This window comes from Herpailurus yagouaroundi, unplaced genomic scaffold, assembly GCF_014898765.1.
Source record: "Herpailurus yagouaroundi ecotype Mexico unplaced genomic scaffold, PumYag 222, whole genome shotgun sequence".
Classification (NCBI taxonomy): Eukaryota; Metazoa; Chordata; class Mammalia; order Carnivora; family Felidae; genus Herpailurus; species Herpailurus yagouaroundi.
The window spans coordinates 10,382,610-10,403,090 of NW_024412453.1; the positions used below are offsets into that span (position 1 = coordinate 10,382,610).

Consider the following 20,481-nt stretch of genomic DNA (forward strand, 5'->3'; position numbering starts at 1 on the left):
TCACCCCCCCCCCCCACCCTCCCTGCATAGACCGCCCTGGTCGACATCACCTCCCCCACCCTCCTCACGTAGACCTGCCCTGGTCGACGTCACCCCGCCACCCTCACCCTCTGCCCAGAACGTCCTCTTGTTTTCCCTCTGGTGCACAGAACGTGTGTAGCCAGATGGGTGGGGTTTCCCTGCACAATTTGCTGGCTAGCTTTCCCTGCACATGGATGTGTCCACGCCCCCGAGCCCCACAGTTGGGTTTTCATGGAGGCTTCATCACATAGGCATGTTGGGTCATTAACTCAATCTCCAGCTCCTCTACCCCTCCTCAAGGATGGAGGCCGGGGCTGAAGGTTCCAGCTTCTAACCAAGGCTCGGTCTTTCTGGTGACTGGCCCTCTCCAGGAGCCCCCCAGAGGTCACCTTGTTAGAACACAAGGCGCTTCTCTTGCTCAAGAGATCACAAGGGATCGGGGCGCCCGCGTGGCTCAGCCAGTTAAGCCTCTGACTCTTGATTTCGGCTCAGGTCATGATCTCGTGGTTCGTGAGATCGAGTCCCACGTCAGGCTCCATGCTGACGGTGCAGAACCTGCTTGGGATTTTCTCTGTGTCTGTCAATCTCTCTGCCCCTTCCCTACTCATGCTCTCTCTCAAATAAATAAGCGTTTAAAAAGTAGACTTCAAATGGTAAGTATTACGTGTATTTTACCACAGTTTACAAAGCATACGTACCTTTGGAAGGTTTTAGGCAGGGCGGGAGCTCTGTGCCCATGTGGCCTACCTGAGCCATCGCAGTTCTAAGAGCCCCTCCTCTTAATAGACACTCGTCAGCCAGCAAGCCCCACCCGGCAAAACAGCCCCTGCAACCCTGCTCCTCCTTAGACCTGCTCCTGCAGGGGGGGGCCTCCGCTCCTCCCAGTCCGGCGCTGTGGGTTTCCCGGATCCAGGGGGAGCTGGGCCGGGCTGTCTTCCCGGCACAGGGTGAGGCGGCCTCTCCTCCGTGTCATTCCAGGCCGCTGTGGAGGTTCCTGGCCGCGGCTCCAGCTTCGAGCATTCCGGACGCATCTTGGTGGGGCCCACCTCCCTGAGCTACTCCGTGAGCTGCTGTCGCCGTGCTGGGCACCTGGAACTCGCTGGCTGGAGCGAACACAACAGCGTGACCCTGCTGCGGGCCGGACTCCCGCGCAAGGCCCGCCTTAGCGCCAGGCTGCAGACGCTCGGTAAGGCGCCCAGGGCCCTGCCCCGAGGCCCAAGAGCCGGCTTCCCCCGGCCCGGAGCCTGCCCGCCAGTCTCGGGTGCGCTGAGACCCCCCTCGGGCCCAGAGTGGTCCTGAGCTCCAGAACCAACCGGGACATCCTTGCCCGATTCCCTGCGAGCATGTGCTCCTTTCCCAGACCTGCCAAGGCAAAGCACCACAAACTGTGTGGCGTGAAACCACAGACGCTTGTTCACTGATGGTCCTGGAGGTCAGAGGTCAGAGCTCAGGTGTCAGCAGGGCCACCCTCCTGCCCAAGGCTCTCTGGGGACAGTCCTTCCTTGCCTCTCCACCCAGCCGTTCCCCGGCTTGTGGCCACATCCCTCCCATCTGTCTGTGCCTCTTTTCTTGGGGACACCAGATGCTGGATTCGGGCCCCCCCCCTACTCCAGCACGACCTCATGTCAGCACGATGACCTCTGCAGAGACCTTGTTTCCAAATAAGGTCACGCTCATTGGCACTAGTGGTTGCGACTTCAACATAATTTTTAGGGGGAAACGGTTTAACTTCCGATGGAGGGGGAAGGGAAGGTAACGGTAATAAGAGCCAGTGTTGATCGAGTGCTTACTGCATACACACCAGGCAAGCTCCCCACACACAGGAGCTCGCCGAGTCTGCTCAGCCATCCAGTCACACCAGGGAAAGTTGTAGCCCACAGTGGGGCCTCTGAGCCCTCAGGATCCGCACGCTCCTCTCACTGACCACAAACTTCTGGCCCCTACTTACTTCACTCCTCGTTATTCTTCAGACACGTCAGGCTTGCTCCTGCCTCAGGACCTTTGCACAGGCTGTTCCTCTGCCTCGAAGGCTCTTCCCCTGCATATGTGCTTGACTCAGTCCCTCACCTCCTTCGGTTATTTTTCATAAGTCATCTCCTCCATGAGTCCTTTCCCACCCACCCTGTTTATTTGTACCCCCACCTCTCTCTAGCTCATTCCCTCCTTTTCCTGGCTTGGCAGCTCTAACATACCATATAACATACTTACTAAACACCTTCATTTCTCATTGCCTGTCTTCTGCCCACCCACGCTAGGATGTGCACTCCACAAGGACCCAGGGATGATTTTTACCCTTTCTGCAGAGTGGAGTGGAGTGAGTGTTCAATTAAACATCTGTTGAATGAAGTCATGAACATATGAGGTAGAGATTAGTCACTGCCCCCATTCTGCAGAGAAGGATGCAAACTCAGGTTGAGTCACGTGTCCCAGGCCACACAGCTGTTGAACAGTGAGATCAGGACTTGAATCCGGGCAGTGTGACTCCAGAGCCACCCTCTGACCACTATGTAGATTGCAGAGAACGGGACCCTTGGTGGCTGCCCTGTCATTTGGGCCATCGCCATCTTCTTTTCCGTCCTTGGCTCTCAGCCTGCTATGGGCTGAGTGGGAACCTGGAACAGACAGAGAGGGACTGACCTCACAGACTGCTCTGAGGAAGGGCTTACTGGGGTCGTGGCGGGTAAATGACGGGACAGTCGTTCCAGGATGACCGGTTCCTGGCCCTTGAGAAACCTGGTGTGGCCGCCTGTAGCCGCGGAAACTTCTCACCTGTGCACTGCTGTCCATGTTTAACTGTCCCAACCCCTTAGGGGGTATTTTCTGCCTCGTATTAACATTCTTGGTGTCCCCGAGGGTCTGAAACATGCCCGGGCGTGGAGATGGGGGCCCCTTCAGGTGTGTGTCCCCTCCTCTTCGGGCCCCCTACACAGCAGGTGCATGTGGTTGAACACTGCATCAGGCCAGGACAGGAACGCTTCCTGAGGTCTGTGTGCCCCCCGGGTGTTTTCAGGTGTGTTACCTCCACGAATCTTGGCATCGTCGCTCAAGGTGGGCAGGCTGTGCCCACTTAACTGATGAGGAAACCGAGGCTTAGGGCCACCTTGTCCACATCTGCCAAAAGCGCCACCTGCGCTGATGGGCCCACGAGGCTGGCAATGGCCTGGGCCAGGGGTCACAGGCTGGGGCTGTGGGGTACACGCCCCAGGAAGCTGGCCTCTGATGTAGACTAGGCTTCATGCACTCACCCTGGGTGAGTATTTTCTAAGGGAGCAGGAGGAGTCTGAGTTCAAAAAGAAGAAGAAGAAAGCTTCTGGATTCTCCTTGTCCAGAGGGGTTTTTTCCCCCTGCTTGCTAAGATGAGGCGTGGTCCAACTGGGCACCACGAGAGGTTCCTGGATGGGTGGAAAGAGCGGGGCCCCTCCAGTCTGGGCCGGGCAGGCTGCAGGTCGGAATCTTTTGATAGTGATTGGATGTTTGATAAACCTGGAGAGAAGTATTCATCTGTTCCCTTGACAAGCCCTGGACCCCCTGGGGTGTGTCCAGGGGTGCTAAGTGCTGGGGATGGGCCCGGGGGGGAAAGTAAAGGCCCTGCCCTCGAGGGGCTGACCCTCCCTAGGCGGGGAGCACGAAGGGTTGGGAGGGACAGTGCGAAGTGTCAGTTTGGCAGCCAGCCCAGGAGGAGGAGAAGCCAGGCCGAGATCCCCGGGGGCAGGTGGGGGCCGCCTCCCGACGTCCCGGTGGCTCAAAGCAAGAAGCCTTGCCTGGGGTTCATGCCCCCTGAGAGAGGAGGCAAACCGAGCCCTCAGAAGCCTGTGCCCTTCTCTGCCCTTAGAGACCCAGACCGAGGCCAGCGTGGCCCTCCACGGAGGGGATGGTGGGGTCAGCGTGGACGTGGCAGCGTTGGTGGCCTGGCCGATGGACGGCACTCTGGAGCTGATGGTGAATGCCAGCCACGCGGTACCCGCTCTCCGGGGGCTGGGCCTGCCCTTTGCCAGCCAGGTGAGACGTGGGTTCCTCCATCTCCACGCTGGGCCGGTCTCCCCCCGGTTCTACCCGCTCCATCCGGTTCCCAGCCTGCGCCAGGCCCGCTGTGTGCACGACCGACCGCGCTCCCTCTCTCTCTGTGTCTCTCTGGCACTTTCCAGTCGGTGAAGGCTGCTAGTGACACTGACCGCTGGAACCGGTGTCTGCTCAGCCGTCTTTGTGTTTGCAGCCCTGGGGCGTGTGGACGGGCCTCCTGCGGCCCGAGTTCCAGCTCCCTGCCCTGCGTGCTTTTTTGCCCGTTCCGGTCTTGTGTTCAAGCGAAAGCCCAGCTTTGGTCTGTGGAGCACCGGGGTGCTCAGCGCCGGGGTTTTCTGTGCCGTGACTCCTTTCCTCCTCCTAACACCCCGTGAGAGGCGGGCGGCAGAGTCCTTAGGAATCTCGGCTCTGGGAGTCAGATCCCAGCTCTGATGCCTGCGGGCTGTGTGGCCCGGGGCAGGTTCCTCAGCCTCTCTGTGCCCTCAGTCTCATGAAATGAGGGTGATACTTGTGCTGATAGCATGGGGTTGGGGAGCACGGGGAGAGTTCGCATCAGTTACACCTGGTGGAGCAGGTGTTCAGAAGCTTTGGCTGCCGCTGGGATGGTAAGTCGCCATCATCACTGTCTCCGGGTCGCACGTGAGAGGGTATGCCACCTGCCCAAGGTCATGTGGCAGGCGGGCAGCCAAAGGGGCTCTGGCTGGCAGCTGGGCCCCTTGCCATGCTGCCCTCTCACATCTGGGAAGAAGAAGCTGCTGTGGCCCCGTGAATGGGGTCAGGCTCCGGCCACTGCCCCTTGGCACAGAGTCGCCTTTCCCGGCTGGGCCCTCTGGCTGCCCGGCGAGTCACTGGCACATTCCAGAAGCCTCTTGTTTTCGATGAGCAGCACGTCCCCGCCCCCACTCCACTCTGCCCTGAGGAGAGGCTGTTTCCAGAGGCCCTGTCACCCCTCATGCAGGGGGTCTCTGTCACTGGACCCCCCCCCAACTGAGGGAACCTGGTTCCTGCTCCCCCTGACTTCATCTGAACCCCCTTTTCTTGGTCTCGGGCCCCATGGTGGGGAGACGTGGTGGGGCTCATGCTCTGCTGGCGTCCGGGGATGCAGGCCTGGTGGGGTACACTCTGGGCTGCAGAGCGGGGCCTGGCTTGGGAGGGTCCTCGGCCCCCCCGTGCCCCCCATACCTCACAGCCTGCTGCTTCCTCAGCTCGTGTTCCAGAAGCTCTGGGCAGAGGGACAGATGCACTCGTCCCTGCAGCTGACCTGTGATTCTCAAGCCGGCCTGGCCCTTGACGTGCGTAGCCAGAACCAGGTGCTCAGGTGAGGGGCTCCCTGCCACTCTGCCCGCTCCCCTCCCCCCCCCCCCGAGAAGAGAGGGATGGGTGTGGGGGAGAGATCAGCTGGGACCCTGCCACGTGCTGACCTCTAACCCCCAGCGCCTCCTGGAACCCTCCCCACAGCCCCACTGCACAGATGGGGAAAGAAAGGCTCAGAGAAGCATGGCAACCTGCCCAAGGCCACACAGCTCGTAAAATAGCCTTGGCCTTTGGGGGGCAGGACACAGATGAGGAGTTCCTGGTCCCACAAACTAAATGCATCCTAGGCCTCAAATTCAAATTACTCATTGTTAGAGCTCTTCAGTCTGGGGACCTGCCAGGTGGCTGGCCCGGTGCCCGGTGGCCTCACACATGTATGAAGTCGGGGGGCCACCAGGCTCCAGCCCCCGTACCAGGTCGCCGAAGGGTGACTGTGCCTGCCCAGGGTCATGGGGCCACGTCTGGGGAAATTTCTGGTTGTTGTAGCTGGGGAGCTACTGGCTTCTAGCGGGCAGAGGCCGGAGATGCTGCTACATGCACACGTCAGCCCACAGCCGCGAGTGACACCGCGGTGTGGCCGAGCCACCAGGAAGGGGCAGCAGCCTGGAGCTCACAGCACTGGGCCGCCACGAGCACCTTGGCCTGGAGGGGCCAGGGGAAAGCGTGCCGTGTGCACTCGGCTGCCAGGAGCGAGCCCATGTTTGAAATGCTGCCGTCTAGACCCTGCTGAGGCTTCCACTGGCCAAACCCGAGAGGGCCTATTGATGGGCCCTCCGGAGACACTCAGCCCGGCACCGCTATAGCTCTTTATGCTGAGGGGGAAACTGAGGCTCAGAGAGGGTAATTGGGGAACTTTCCCGGGCCAGCACCCGACGCAGGCCGGGCGGGGATGGAAACGCGCGTCACCTGACTCCGCACCACGCGGCCCTTGGGCCTGGGGCGTGCGAACGCCCCCCCACCGGCCCCCGGCCAGGTTCCTGGATCTCCTGCCCTCTGCCGGGGAGGTTGGCCTGGTCCCTAACCAGCCGTGGGCGCCCTCGTGCCCGGCCTCAGGCACACTCTGTCCTTCCTTCCAGCAAAGAGCTGCAGCTCTCCGGCCGGCACCACCTCCCTGGCCTTCTGGGCCGCTGCCCCCGCACAGCCTCAGCCAAGGTAACTGTGCCCAGCCACCCCTGAGCCCCGACTGCTTCCAGATGCCCTGCCGAGGTGGGAGGGGGCCCTGCCGGGGACCGTAACCTGTCCACATGTGTCTGCAGGCCCACAGCAGGCCCCTGTGGGCTGCCCTCGGAAACCCCTGGCTCCAGCTTTCCCAGACACCCCCAGGCTCACATTCCTGGGCCGCGCCCGCAGCCCCCCGCTGAGCCCACGAGACCCTGGGGAGGGGGGGAGGCCCCCCTGCCGGGGGCCTGGCACCAGGACCACCTCACCGGCCTGGCAGGCTCCCAGCAGCTGGGTGGAGTGGCACAGGCCTTGGAGCTGAGGCAGCAGTACCACCCGGGTGCCGTCTTGTTCCCACGGCCCAGGCTCTCTGTCTCTTCCTGCCCTTGTCCGTGAATCCCCTTTGCACCCGGGACCCCCAGGACAGCCCCTGGTCACGCATCTGGCCTGCGCGTGGCATTTGGGGGTCCGGGGGGTAGACAGCAGGCCCAGGCTGGCGTGCCCCCCTCCCTCCGTTATCGTTACCATTACCTGTTTCCCTGTCTGCAACTCTTTCCCAAATCAGAAGCTTCTGGAGGGCATACCCGGCCCAGGGCCCAGCACACAGTAGGTGCTGCAGGAAAGATGTTGACTGATGGAACGAGTGACCGGTTGTTACATTTGCCGACTGGTCACTTCGCCATCCTGCCAGCCACCCGGTTTTGTTAAGTGCCCTCCCTGCCCGGGGCTCGGCCGCCTCTGTTTGCAGAGCCCCTACCGTGTGCCGGGCCCCGTCCTGGTGCGCTCACACGATGTCAGTGCTCCCCAAGCTTCGTTGCAGCTGTACGATCCATCAGGGAACCTCTTGTTCCCCCGACCCCAGTCTTTGTTTTGTATACTTTCCAATCTATAGAAAAGTTACTGTGGGACAGTGAACATTCCCCAGTTGTTAATGTCCTGCCAAAACTTTCTGTTTATACTTACTTGTTATATATATTTGTATATTCACACACACACATATACATTTTCTTCTGTGCCATTAAGAGATGATACAGACATGTTTCTGGACACATCATACCTCTTTACTTCTAAATACTTCAGTGAGTGTTTCCTATTAAAAGTCTATTTTCTTGTATAACACAGTGTAAGTACAAAACTCAGGAAATCTAACATGATGTAGTAATATTATGATTTAATATGTAGTCCGTAATAAAATTTCCTGGTTACTCCAATAATGTTCTTTCAAGCTGGGTTTTTTAAAAATTTGTTGGTTTTTAGTTTCTTTTAAATCTAGGACCTTCTGCAGGATCACCGGGGGTGCTTAGTTGTTCTTTTTGATTTCTTAATCTGGAACAGAGGTCTGCAGACCTTAGGAGCCAGATAGTAAATATTTTCGCCTTTACACCCACTATGGTCTCTGTTGCAATGCTCAGTGCTGTCACTGTAACAAAAAAGCAGCCATGGACAATATGTAAATAAATGGGTGTGGCTGTGTTACAATAAAACTTTATGTACACAATCAAGTGGGGAGCCAAATTTGGCCCAAAGCGGTCCCCTGATCTAGAAATTTTTCTCCTGCCCAGTACCTATTCCCCCCGCCAATATTTTTACTATTAACCTTTTCAGACACTGAAAAATGAAAACAATTTTGTAGTGAACACCCACATACCCAGTGCCTAGATTTCCTTACTCCTGGTTCACTCCTCTTGCTTTATCAGATAGCTCCCCATCCAGCTGAGTTTTTGACACATTTCCAAGTAAGTTGCAGAGGTTGATATACTTCCCCCTAAGCAGGAAAAGCCCTGCACTGACAGTTGTGAAGTTTCCAGGCAGTTATTTTGCAAAACTCCTCCGTCGGGATTTGTCAGATTCTTTGTTCAAGATGAGATCTGGGTTGAATGTTTTGACAGGGGTACTGCTAATCTGCAGAGCTCTTCAAAAATACCAGTTTGGGGGCACCTGGGTAGCTCAGTCATTTGAGCATCCAACTCTTCATTTCAGCTCAGGTCATGATCCTGGGGTCATGGCATCAGGCCCCCCATCGGGCTCTGCACTGAATGTGGAGCCTGCTTAGGATTCTCTCTCTCTGTCTGCCCTCCACCCCTGCTTGCATGCAGGCTTTCTCTCTCTTGCTCTCTCTCTGTGTCTCTCTCAAAGAAAATACATTTTAAAATACCAGTCTTTCCACCCTGTTCCCAGAGGTTCTGTTTTTACAAGCGGCGGGTAGGAACCCAGAATCTCTATCTGCGGCTAATGCCCTAAGTGATTCTGTGGTGTAGCCAGTCTGGAAGATGGCACATTATTTCATACACTTTTTGCAGCACATTAATAAAAAGTTTCATCCTCCCGGTTATTATGTCCGGTTAGAAAGCAGAGACTCGAGTGGTTAAGGAACTAGCCAGGGGTCATCCACCCCATGTGACAGCCGTGGAGCCAGAATGGGCATCTGCTGTCCCTGCCTGTGCCCAGTTCCCTGCGCTAGACTGCCCCCTGCTGTCCACAACACTAATGCAACCACAATTCTTGCCTGATGGCCCCGGGATAGTAGCTGCCTTCAAGTGCGTGTTACAGCACGAAGGGCTTGGAGAGGTGGTTGTCATGGGCACACCTGGTAGCCTCGGCCAGGGCTCAGGACCCTCATCTCCTCAGACTTCGTCCAGCCCAGGAAGCTGCGGGTGTCTTGGGCCCAACCCTACAGCCTGGAGCCGGGATCCACCTGAACGTTCCATCAGAAACCAATGGGGCGGGCGCCTGGGTGGCTCAGTGGTTAGGCGTCCAACTTTGGCTCAGGTCATGTTCTCACAGTTGGTGGGTTCAAGTCCTGCGTTAGGCTCTGTGCGGACAGCTCGGAGCCTGGAGCCTGCTTTGGCTTCTGGGCCTCCCTCTCTCCCTGCCCCTTTCCCACTCATGGTCTGTCTCTCAAAAATAAATATTAAAAAAAAGTTTTAAAAAATAAAGGAAACTAATGAGGAAATCTCTCCCCTGCTTCTCTGACCCAGCTACAGTACTCCGAGCATGAGGCCGAGAGCGCGATTTTCGTGGCGGTAGAAGAGCATCATTTCCACGTGGGCACCAGGGTGGTGACCGCGAAGGCCAGTGTCACCAACATCATCAGGCTGGAACAGACCTTCTCCCAGGTGCGTGGAGGGCAGCTGGGGCCGGCTGGGGGGGCTCTTGGGGCGGCCCTTCGAGAAAAGAGGAATTGTCACGGGCTGTGAAGTAGCCGAGACTCGCTGGAATGGATCGGCAGCTGGTCTCTGTGTCTGTCCCTTCCTCCCTGTCTCCTTCCCTTGCACGTTATTTATTGAGCCCCTACTAGGGTCCAGGACAGGCAGGTCCTAGAAGCAGAGGACATCGCCTGGAATAGGATTGGTGGATCCTTCCTCTCATCCAGTGTCCATCCGGTGGGGCGATTGACCCCCCCAAAATTGCATAAATAAGTAAGAAAATACTCCAGATGGTGATCCATACTATAGAGAAAAGAAAAATGGGGTGATAGCGGGGGAGCTCTTTAGGGGGCCAGGAAACCCTCACAAAGAAGCTGACATTTGAGCTAGCCCCAGATGACAAGCAAGTGTTGGCCGTCTCAAAATCTGGTGGAAAGGCCTTCCAGGCAGAGGGAAGAGCACATACAAAGGTCCTGGGGGCAGGAATGAGTTGGGATGTTTGAGGAGTGGCCACCGGGCTGGAGCACAGTGGGGCAGTATGGATGCGGTAGGAGGTCGTAGGGGTCCGATCGCGCGTAGGCTGCTGGCAAGCCTCAGGGAGGAGTTTGGATTTAGTTCTCTGTGAAATTGGAAGCCTTTGAGGATGTGGTCCAAGCGATGATTTCAGATCCTTCCGGCTGCTGCGTGGGGAGGGACCTACAGGGGGCAGCAGAGACAGCAGGGAGGAAGCGGCTGTCCTCCGCAGGGCAGGGAGTAAGGGGGGTCTTGCATCAGGGTGGGGCAGTTAACTTCCTCCCCTGATGCTCAGCACTGGGTCTGGAACATGATGCCTGCTCACTGAGTGTTTGAGGAACCCTTGCTGCAAACCACAGCAGCTCCCATGTGGCAGTGCCCGCAGGTCAGCCCCGGGCTGGCAGAGGTTGGCCTTGGGACTCTCATCCCATCTCATAGACGGGGAAACCGAAGCTCAGAGAAGTTAGGGGACTGACCCCGGGCCACACAGCTTGGAAGGGGAGCTGAGAGGTGGTGTCCTTTTTACGGGGCCATGCGGCATCTTGTGTTATGCTCCACCCCTCCACCGCGTTGTCTGCCCATCCTCCGGGAGCCTTTGGCTTTCTCGCTTCCTGATGTCTCTGGCAGCCCCGTGAACTGTTCATGCCCCATGAATGTTCCCTGTCTTTCTTCTTCCGAAAGTGCTTCTTTTCTACCCCAAGCAGCAACGCTGACCAGGTTGTCCAGTGACCCAGTGCTGTCTTTCTCTTCCAGTTCAGCACCCTTCCTTCGGAGCTGGTCCTGCAGACCTCGTACGAGAGAGCCCATGGGACCCGCACCCTGCACCAGACACTTCTGTGGGATGACCAGGTGGTGACCCTCCACGGGAGCCTCTCTGGGTCCTTCCCCAGACCCCCAGGGAACCTCAGCCTCCAAGGTGAGTGTCTGAGAGGCCGCTGACGGGGATGGCCGGTTCACTCGCTCCACGAACCATCCTCGAATGCTTGCTTAACCCAGATGCTGTTCCAGGCACTGGGGGATCCGTCAGGAAATAAGATGGCCCAGGTCCCTGCCCGCAGGGAGAGAGGCAGTGTGCAGGGATGCGAATGTGAGGAAAAGCTTATCAGAGTGTGTCTGAGAGCGAGAAGGGTTTGATTTGGGGGTGTGGGGTTCCTGTGGGTGGGGCAGCCTAGGAAGGCCCGTGTGACAAGGTAATGTCCAAGCTGAGCCCTGAATGATGAAAAGGAGCTGGCTGTGGTGAAGATCTGAGGAGGGGCATTGAGAGGAAAAGGAAAAGCATGTGCAAAGGCCCTGAGGTGGAAATAAGACTGGAGTGCTAGAGCAACAGCAGTGAGGCCAGAGTGGCCCGAGTGCACTGAAGGGGGAGCAAGGGGTGCAGACAGGCGGGCGGCCCCAGGGACCCCAGCCACGCAGGGTCCCAGCCCCGAGCCCGGAGTTACGGTTCCCGAGTGTGATAAGACAGGATGTGCGGAAGGTGGGGTAGCCCCGAGCATTCCCAGGGGGTTCAGAGCTGTGGCTGAGAGTTGGCAGGGGAGGTGAGTGCTGTCCCACAGAAGCCCCAGTGACGGCACCTGCGTCCCCGAGGTCCTCCAGCAAACAGCCCCCTGGAAGGGACTGTGAGGTCACACAGGCTGTCAGTTTACACAGAGCAGAGCCCGACCTGCAGGCCTGCCAAGCGGGCAACACAATGCAGACCCCGGTCCCGGGGCCACCGCCTGCTGGGTGGTCTGATGGAATCTCCCCAGGGTCACAGTTGCCACACGTGTGCCCTGCAAGGCAGAAGAAATGCATAGATCCTCAATAAGCTGAGGCAGCGTGTGTGTGTGTGTGTGTGTGTGTGCGTGTGCGCGCACAGGGGGTGTGTGGGTGCATGCAGGGGGTGTGTGGTTGGGCTGGGCAGCCTGAGGACCCTGTCGTGTGGGTACAGAGCATGGGAGTCGGGGTCAGAGTGTGGGAAGAAGGAGGGTTAGGGCTCTGAGTGCGGGGCACATGAACGTGGTCGGCGTTCTCTAGACTAATGACCTGATGGCTCCTTGAGAAGCACCTAGTGGCACCGTCTCCGGGCACAGCTCCCAGGAGCCTGTGTAGGAACAGGTGGCACCCTTCCAGAGAGTTTAGAGGGCCACTGTCTCCCATGGAGTCTCAGGTGACTCTTGCTCATGGGTCTGAGAAGACAGGGCCAACCGGTGGCCTCACAAGATGGGGTCAAGTGTTGCAAGAGGTCCGGGCAGCTAGACTTAGCCTAGGGGGTGAAGGAAGAAAGTCTAGGGCAGGGAGACTGCCTGGTGTGAGGCCTCAGCTATGGAGATGCCTCCATGTCTCACCCTAGAACAGAATGCGAGTAGAGGCCAGCTGACCGTGGGCCGGGTGGGTGGGTGCGGGGCATTCAAAAGGGGCACAGGTCGCCCCTGAGTGAGAAGAATGTTGGGTGGCAGGTGGCCCAGGCAGCCTTTGGTGAGTGACAACCATCCCCAAACTCACTGGTTTCTACCAGAAAGCATCAGGTTGGGCACAGGCTGCTGCTGACCTGGGCTGGGCTCTCCAACTCTCTCAGGGGGCTGGCTCCCGGCAGATCTAGGACCGCCTCGGCTGGGAGACCCAGGTGCTGCCTATGTGCGGTCACCATCCAGCAGGCCAGCCTGGGTTCCCTCTTGTGGTGCCTGGGCAGGTTCCCAGGGAGCGAGTGGGAGCTGAGGCCTCTCGAAGCCTGGGCTGGGATGTGGCAGCATCCCCTTCCCCAACTCCTATCAATAAGTCTCAAGGCCCAGGTTCGAGGGCTCCACCTCTTGATGCAGGAGGTGCTGAGTCTCCCTGCAAAGCGGGGAGGGGAGATTTGGGGCTCTCATAGGGACGGGGGGGTGGGGGGCGGGTGCGTTGAGTGGTTGGTGACCCAGTGAAGGTGTAGCTTCTGAATTTTGTGTGGATTACCTGAGCACGTGGCCCCTAAGTGGCCACCTTGCCCGAGGTGGTCGCATTGTCTGCTGAGATCCCCCCCGGGCCCTCTCCGGCCCTCCCTGTGCCCCCACCCAGTGGAGCTCACGCACCAGCTGCCCCTCTCCCTGCCGCGACACTGCAGTCTCAGCCTGTCCTCCGAGCATTCACGACGTGGACGCCAGGACCACCTGGCCGTGGGCTGGGATGGCAAAGACCAGGTGGGTATCTGGGTTGGAAGGGGACCCCGGGAACTCTACCAGGCCTGCAGGCCGAGCAGGACCCTCGGGGCCCAGGCCTGCCCAAGGAGCCTTACTCGGGCCAAGCCAGCTGGTTACAGGCCCCAAGAGACCGTGGGAAAGGCACGGGGTGGGGAGTGGAGCCTGGGTTCCAGCCACACCTGAGCGACAACAGGGAAACCAGTGGTGAATGCACAGGGAAGGCTTATCATGTGCCCGGCACGGCAGCCCCACGTTCCGATGGTGACACTGAACCTCAAGGAGGTATAGTGACTTCTCCGGAGTCGCGGAGCTAGTGGAAGGCAGGGCTGTGATTCTAACTCCTTGATGCCCCTGGCCCGTGTCTTCGTCACCATGTGTACCATTCTCTGCCCCATCTGTGTCCTCACTGTCCCTGCCTGCTCCTCCCCGGGCCTCAACTTTGTCCTCTGCAAAATGGGCTGGATCTCTCCAAGGCCCCCCCCCCCCCTCCGCCGCAGTCCTGGGAGTTTTGTGCTCTCAGGCCCTTTGACCTTGGAGAAGGTTGTCTGTACAGGGTGGGGAGGGGGATGCCCTTGTGGGCGAGGCCTCGGGCTCAGCCTGTCCCCCTCCCCAGGTGGTGGTCTCCTCCTCTCTGCAGTTGGGGAGGGACAAGCTGGCCGCCCGCCTGGCCCTGGCTCAGCCCTTCAACCTGTCCTGGTGGTGCATGGAGGCCAGCGGCCTTGCTGAGAGCAGGGTTGGCAAGGAGAGCTGGCAGGTGAGGGGGGAGCATCCGAGGTGGCTGTCGTGTCGTCTTGGTGGTTGGCGAGCTGCATGGCTGAGCTGGGGGAGAAGGTTCTGCCTGTCTACCGGTGTGAAGGACTCCTCCAGAATCGCAGATTCCTGAAATTTGGGACCCTGAGAGGTCCTTTGGTCATTCATTCCTTTATCAGTACTTTATTAAACACCTACTGCATGCCAGGTAGTGTGTGAGACCTACAGTGCTGCATTTAAAGAGCTTACAAGCGTGTCTGACTCATCATTTATATGCTTGCTTGTTTAATCAGAAACTGCAGGGGGATATGGGCAGGGCAGCTCGACTCCTCAACCAGCTGGGTGGCCTTGGGCAGCTCATGGGCCCTCTCTGAGCCTCAGTTGTTTCAGCTGTGAAACGGAAAACAGTAGACCAGTGTGTGTAGACAGTAGACAGCATGTTGCAGGCCGAAGACCCTGTCTAAAATTCAAACAAATGAATGAGGAAAAATTAAGAGTTGTGACAAGCACTCTGAAGAAAGCAGAGAGTAGGCTGAGATAGAGACTAAATAGATGGGGTGGTCAGTGAGGGCCTCCTGGAGGAAGTGGTTTGTCAGCGGAGGACTCACGAGTGAGAGGGAGCCACCTTGTGGCAAGCTGGAGGAATAGCATTTTGGGTATAGAGGGGGGACAGCAAGTGCAAAGGTCCTGAGGTGGGAACAGGCTGGGGTGCTTCGGAAAGGGCCAGAGGCAATTGGGCTGCAACAGAGTAAGTGACGGGACAGGTGCCGGGAGATAGCAGCTGAGGACCCCTGCCTTGGGCGGCCTCCGCTGCCATAACAAAACACTGCGGGCTAGATAGTGTCTGTCGCTTAAAACAAAAATGTACGTCTCCCACTTCCAGAGGCTAGAAGTCCACGATCAAGGGTCCAGCTTGCTCAGGTCCCGGTGAGACCTCTCTTGCTGGCTTGCAGCCTTCCGTGTCCTCACGTGCCAGGGAGAGAGCTCTCTGGAGTCTGTGGTTACAGGAGCGCTGGTTCCACCATGAGGCCCGCCTCACGACCTCCCGTCAGCCCCGCTTCCTCCTGCCATCACAGGGGGACGAGGGCTTCAGTGGGAAGATTAGGGGAGCGGGGCGCACACTGAGTCCAGAGCAGCCCCAGAGGCCCTGAGTCGGGGGGCTCCGATTTCCTTCTGGAAAGGGCAAGTCTGGGTGTTGGCAATGAGGTGTCTTCCACTGAAATACTTGAAGCTGCCTCGTCTGGGCGTGGCTCTGAGCTCTTGCAGCCGGGGTGGGATGGGCGGGGGCAGGACTTTGTCTCCAGTTCCCTGCTTCATCCCCTGGAGTGGTGGGGAAGGGGGCCACCCTCCCTCTCCCCGCCCCCCGCCCCTGCAGCACACACACACAGAACATCCTCTTCCGCTTCCCACCCCCCTCACCGGCCTCCATCTGATGCAGGTGCAGCTGGCCTTGGACAGAGGGCAGCCCGTGACCTTGCACCTCACCTGGGCTGACAGGTCCTCGGGGTACGATACCATCTGGGACGGCTGCCTGGCCGCCTCCCCGGGGCAGGTAGGCCTTGGTGGGACTGCCACGTCGAGCGCGGGCCTTTCCCTGACTCTGGGCCCCTGTGCTGGCCCTGAGTCACGTACTCCATCCTCTTGTCAGTTCCGGGCCACCTGGGGCCTGGGCGCCCTCAGGGCCTGTGGGGCCTTGACACAGACCACGGCCGTGTTCAGCGAGCAGCTCGACCTGTCCTGGGACCGACGCCGGGTGCGGCAGAACCTGACCTATGAGGTGAGGCCTAGAAAGCCGGGTCCCAGGCAGGTACCCACAGGGCGGCCCCGTCTGCCATAGAAAGTGCCCGGCTCTGAAGCCATGTGGTCCTGGGTGCCAGGGCCAGCTGTGCTGTGGGACCATGAGTACCCATGTCTCCACAGTGAGCCTTGGTGTTCCCAGCTGGAAAGTGGGTGCAGTAGTCCTTCCCTGACTGGGGTATAGTGACAGCTCTGGGAGGTGAGGAAAGCAAGGCACCCAGCATGAGGTGAGCCCTTGGAGCAGACACCGGGCCGTGGAGAAATGGGGACACCCGGCCCTGGAAGCCCACCGTGCTCCTTCTGGGGTCTCGCACCCGCGTTCTGGCACCCCTAGGTCCAGCTGCCTTGGTGCCTCCAGCAGCCCTCCTGCCCAGAGTATACATGGCTGCTGTGGCTGACCGGGGCCATCATAGCGGAACTCAGGGCACCTGCTCCCCTCTTGTCAGGGTCTCCCGTCTGCAGCCGGCCGGGGCCTTTCCCTCCTCTACTGGGATGAGCCCCTGCCTCACGGGGCCGTGTCATTCCAGAGGCACTGGCCGTCCCAGCCAGACCAGATCCATGCGGGCGTCGTGCTAGAGCATATCTTCACTGCCTCCTGCGCCACCCAGAGCTTCCGGGGAGAAGTGGAGACCGACTACGGCCACTGGCTACACCATTCCCTGCACCTGGGGCTCTGTGACCTGCCCAGGGTGAGTCCGCCCCAGGGAAGGCGCCCAGGGACCCATGGAGGGAGGGTGAGGAGAGAGGACAGCATCTGCAGAGTGCAGGGGTGTGTGTGAGGGCGCTGGGTGCCAGCGTCACCGCTGTGCCATTTGTCGGCCGGTTGACCACAGGCAGGGTCCATACTTTGAATGTTCGGTGATTCACCTGGGGAGCAGAAGAAGTACTAGGTTCCGGTGTGTAGGGTGATTGTGAGGTTTAACACGTGACACAGGAAGAGGGTTTACACGTAAATGAAAGCTATGCTTAGTCTCATCGTTGTTAGAGGTAGGGTGCTGGGACCCCTTTCTCCCAACATTCTGCCTGAGTTTGTCAGCTGGTTGATTGGTCCTTCCTCCCACCCACCCACCCACCCTCCCATCCAGCCACCTACGTCTTCACCCACCCTGCTGTCCGTCCGTTGTCCATCCGTCCACCCATCCACCTACCCACTCAGCCACCTACCCAACCACCCAGCCGTCTACCCACCCACCTACTCACCTACCCTTCTATCCATCCCTCCATCCACCCGCCCACCCACCCACTCACCTACCCTGCTATCCATCCCTCCATCCCACCATTCCTCCACCCATCCATTCACCAACCCTCCTGTCCATCCGTCCATCTGTCCATCTGTCCATCCATCCATCCATCCATCCATCCATCCATCCATCCACCCACCCACCCACCTACCCACCCACCTACCCTCTTGTCTGTCCATCCGTCTACTCACCCACCTACCCTCCTGTCCATCCGTCTGTCCATCCATCCATCCACCCACCCACCCCCCTACTCACCTACCCTCCTGTCCGTCTGTCCGTCCACCCACCCACCTACCTACCCTCCTGTCCGTCCGTCTATGCATCCATCCATCCACCCACCCACCCACCCACCTACTCACCTACTCTCCTGTCCATCTGTCCATCCATCCATCCACCCACTCACCCACCCACCTACCCTCCTGTCCGTCCGTCTTTCTATCCACCCTCCCTCCCACCCATCTCCTCACCTACCCTCCCATCCATCCATCCATCTTCTCATCCATCCCAGGGTCAGGCTTTTTCATAACTGGCCAAATAGCAACATTTTAGCTTTTCAAGCCATATGGTCTCTGTTACAGTTACTTAACTTTGCTGTCATAAATACGTGTAAACAAAAGAGCTCATTCTCTGCCGGTGTCTGGGGATGCGGGCCTGGTGGGGTACACTCTGGGCTGCAGAGTGGGGCCCACGTCTCCCCGCTGCTGGGCCCAAGACCAAGAAAAGGGGGTTTAGATGAAGTCAGGGGGAGCAGGAACTAGGTCAGCTCAGTTGTCCAGTGACACAGACCTCCTGCCTGAGGGGTGACAGGGATTCTGGGAACAGCCTCTCCTCAGGGCAGAGTAGGGGTGGGGACGTGCTGGTAATCTGAAAAAGAGGTTTCCGAAATGTGCCAGTGACTCGCCGGGCAGGCCAAATTTGGCCCTTGGGCCAGTTTCCCAACCCCACTCATCCATTCATTCAGAGAGCATTGTGGGGTTCACTTACTCAAAGCCCTGTTCTAGGTGCAGGGACAAGGATGGTGAAAGGGGCAGACCGGATGCCCTACCCGCTGGAGCTCACATGCCCCTGGGTGGAAAAAGTTAAACAAGAGGCATGATAAGTACTCAGGGATGATGAACGCTCTGAAGGAAGGAAGCAGGGAGAGAGGACACGGGATTGCAGAGGGGCCTCATTGACAAGCAAACTCTGTACAGGGAACAGCTAGTGCAAAGGCCCTGTGGCCAGATATGCTTAGGGTATTTGAGGAACATGGGGCAGCCCTTAGCAAGGAGGTGAGGTTAAGAAGATAATGCTGTCCCATGGGTCAGGCCCAGGAGACCAGCTTTTCTTCTCAGGACAGTGGGAAGGCAGAGAGTTGTGAGCAAGGGGGTACTGACTGATTTGCATTTTTATAGGGAGGTCTGGCTGTCAAGTGGAGGAGGGACTGGGGGCTGGCGCTGAACTGGAGGAAGGGAGACCCAATAGGCTACTGCGACAGCCCTGGTCATCTGGACCAGGGCTTGGTGGGGAGAGGAGACTGCTGCCCTTGTGCCCCCCGACCGCTAACACCCACCCCCTCGTCCCAGGCTCTCTCGGTCTCTGGGGAGCACACCCTGGGCCACGGTGAGCTCCTGCTTCGTTCCCACTGTCGGCTGGGCCTTGCCCCGGACCCAGACCATGGCCTACACCTCAGCCTGACCCTGCGCAACCACAGCAGGCCTCGGACACCAGACTTCTCCGGGGAGCTGGAGGTGGGTGGCCAGGTCAGGGCTGGCCGGCCCCGGGGTCGGGGGAGGAGGGTGCTCTTTATCCCTCTCTGGCTGGCGAGGCCACCACCGCTCCAACGGCCCTGCCACCTAGTGGCCATTATCGGAACTGCAGGCTGACACCCTGGTGGGGACCAGAGCTTCGCTGGGGGGTGGGACCCTCCAGCCTGTCCCCAGCCCTGGGACAAAGCGGCTCCTCCCTTGCTCCAGCATCTGGCCCTCGCTATAACTCAGAGGCAGTGGCTGGACTGTCTGGGTTTGAATCCCAGCCTACCCCTTTGCTCACAACTTGCTCCCCGTCTGTGCCTCAATCTCCCCCCTGTAAAGTAGAGAGTAATAATTGCACCTACCCTGCCTCCCATGGGGTTAACGCTGCAAGGACTGGAAACGTTAATACGCGTAGATCACTTAGAGCAGCACCTGGAAGGAAGCAGTCGCTAAGTACTAGCGATTGTTACATCGGCCCAGCGTCCTTGCCCTCCTTCGGCCAGCGACACGGGAAGGGAGGAAGGAACAGAGGTGTGGCTGACGCCCGCTGTGCCCCCACAGGCTGAGCGGTCTCGGGAGGGGACCTCTCTGAGCCCTGTCTCCTCGCCTGTAAGCGGGGAGCAGACACACGTCACAGGGTAGTTGGTCGGGTTGCGGGCACCCCCTCCCTCTGCCCACTTAGCACAGGCACACAGTAGGTGCTCAGTCCCTGCTGCCAGCTGCCCGCCTCTGCGTCTCCCTGGCCGAGCGAACTCAACTCCGTGACCTTCCTTCTTCTGACCTCGCTGCCTCCTCTGCCCACTGGGAGCAAATCCCACCCCCTCTGCCGAGTGGGGTGCACAGTGCGTGCGCCCAGTAGGTGCTCGTGAGATGGGTGTTTCCTTCCGGCATCCGGAGCCGGACGAGGAAGGCATTTCTGCTTCTGGAGCTCGGTCGGCCTCTGTGTGAACCAGCCGCACGGCTGGTTCAGGAGAGCTTTGCTTTCTGAGGTTGTCCGAGCTGACTCCTTGTTTCCCTGCTCCCCAGCCAGGCCCCTGGCTGCTCCCATGTCTGTAATCCCGGTGCTCCAAGGCCTGCCTCTCACAGCTGGAGGTCGGGGAGTGAGCCACTTGCCCCATTTGGGGGGTCCATGGGGTAGATAGAGGCCTTTTCCAGCCTTGTGTGGTTCTCATGCCAACACAGAGGCCCCTGTGCAGAGGGGGGACAGATTGAGGAGGTCGGGTACTCACCCCGGCAGCATCGGAGGGGCCCTCACCAGCCAGTGACAGCGACAGGGACAGTGGCAGGGTGGAGCTCGGCAGGAGGCCATCTGGCACAGAGGCCCCAAGTACAGTCTACAGATTTCCCGCCCCCACCCCCAGCCCCCTCGTGCACTCTGAAACCTCGTCAGGATTCTGGGCCCTGCCCCACCCGCTTGGAATCCTCGGGGACAGATTCTCTGGAACCTGCCCGTTAGTGAGCCCCTGATTCCTCGGCCTGCCCGACAGCTTACCCCCAGCTCGGTGACCGAACACAACAGAAATGGTTTCTCTCATGGTTCTCAAAGCTAGAAGTCTAAAATGAAGGCATCCACGAGGCCTTGCCCCCCTCAGAAGCTCCAGGGAACTACCCCTCCTGGCCTCTTCCAGCTTCCAGA

General features: G+C 59.0%; 1 protein-coding gene and 1 long non-coding RNA gene across 2 annotated transcripts in view; one reads left to right on the forward strand and one right to left on the reverse strand.

The window, feature by feature from the left end:
• LOC121019514 (uncharacterized) overlaps positions 1-20,481 on the forward strand; it is a 147,847-nt gene that overhangs the window by 104,484 nt on the left and 22,882 nt on the right. Inside the window, exons 49-60 of the mRNA XM_040459030.1 lie at positions 1,000-1,207; positions 3,854-4,020; positions 5,247-5,359; positions 6,432-6,507; positions 9,492-9,629; positions 10,926-11,088; positions 13,203-13,324; positions 13,938-14,078; positions 15,513-15,626; positions 15,723-15,851; positions 16,399-16,560; positions 18,678-18,842. Coding sequence (XP_040314964.1) covers positions 1,000-1,207; positions 3,854-4,020; positions 5,247-5,359; positions 6,432-6,507; positions 9,492-9,629; positions 10,926-11,088; positions 13,203-13,324; positions 13,938-14,078; positions 15,513-15,626; positions 15,723-15,851; positions 16,399-16,560; positions 18,678-18,842 — 1,698 coding nt within the window. The remainder of the gene's footprint in view (positions 1-999; positions 1,208-3,853; positions 4,021-5,246; positions 5,360-6,431; positions 6,508-9,491; positions 9,630-10,925; positions 11,089-13,202; positions 13,325-13,937; positions 14,079-15,512; positions 15,627-15,722; positions 15,852-16,398; positions 16,561-18,677; positions 18,843-20,481) is intronic.
• LOC121019516 (uncharacterized) lies at positions 17,894-18,658 on the reverse strand. Its single transcript, XR_005785634.1, has 2 exons — positions 18,097-18,658; positions 17,894-17,976 (listed from the first exon to the last, which is right to left on the reverse strand). It is a non-coding gene; the product is annotated as an uncharacterized LOC121019516 (long non-coding RNA).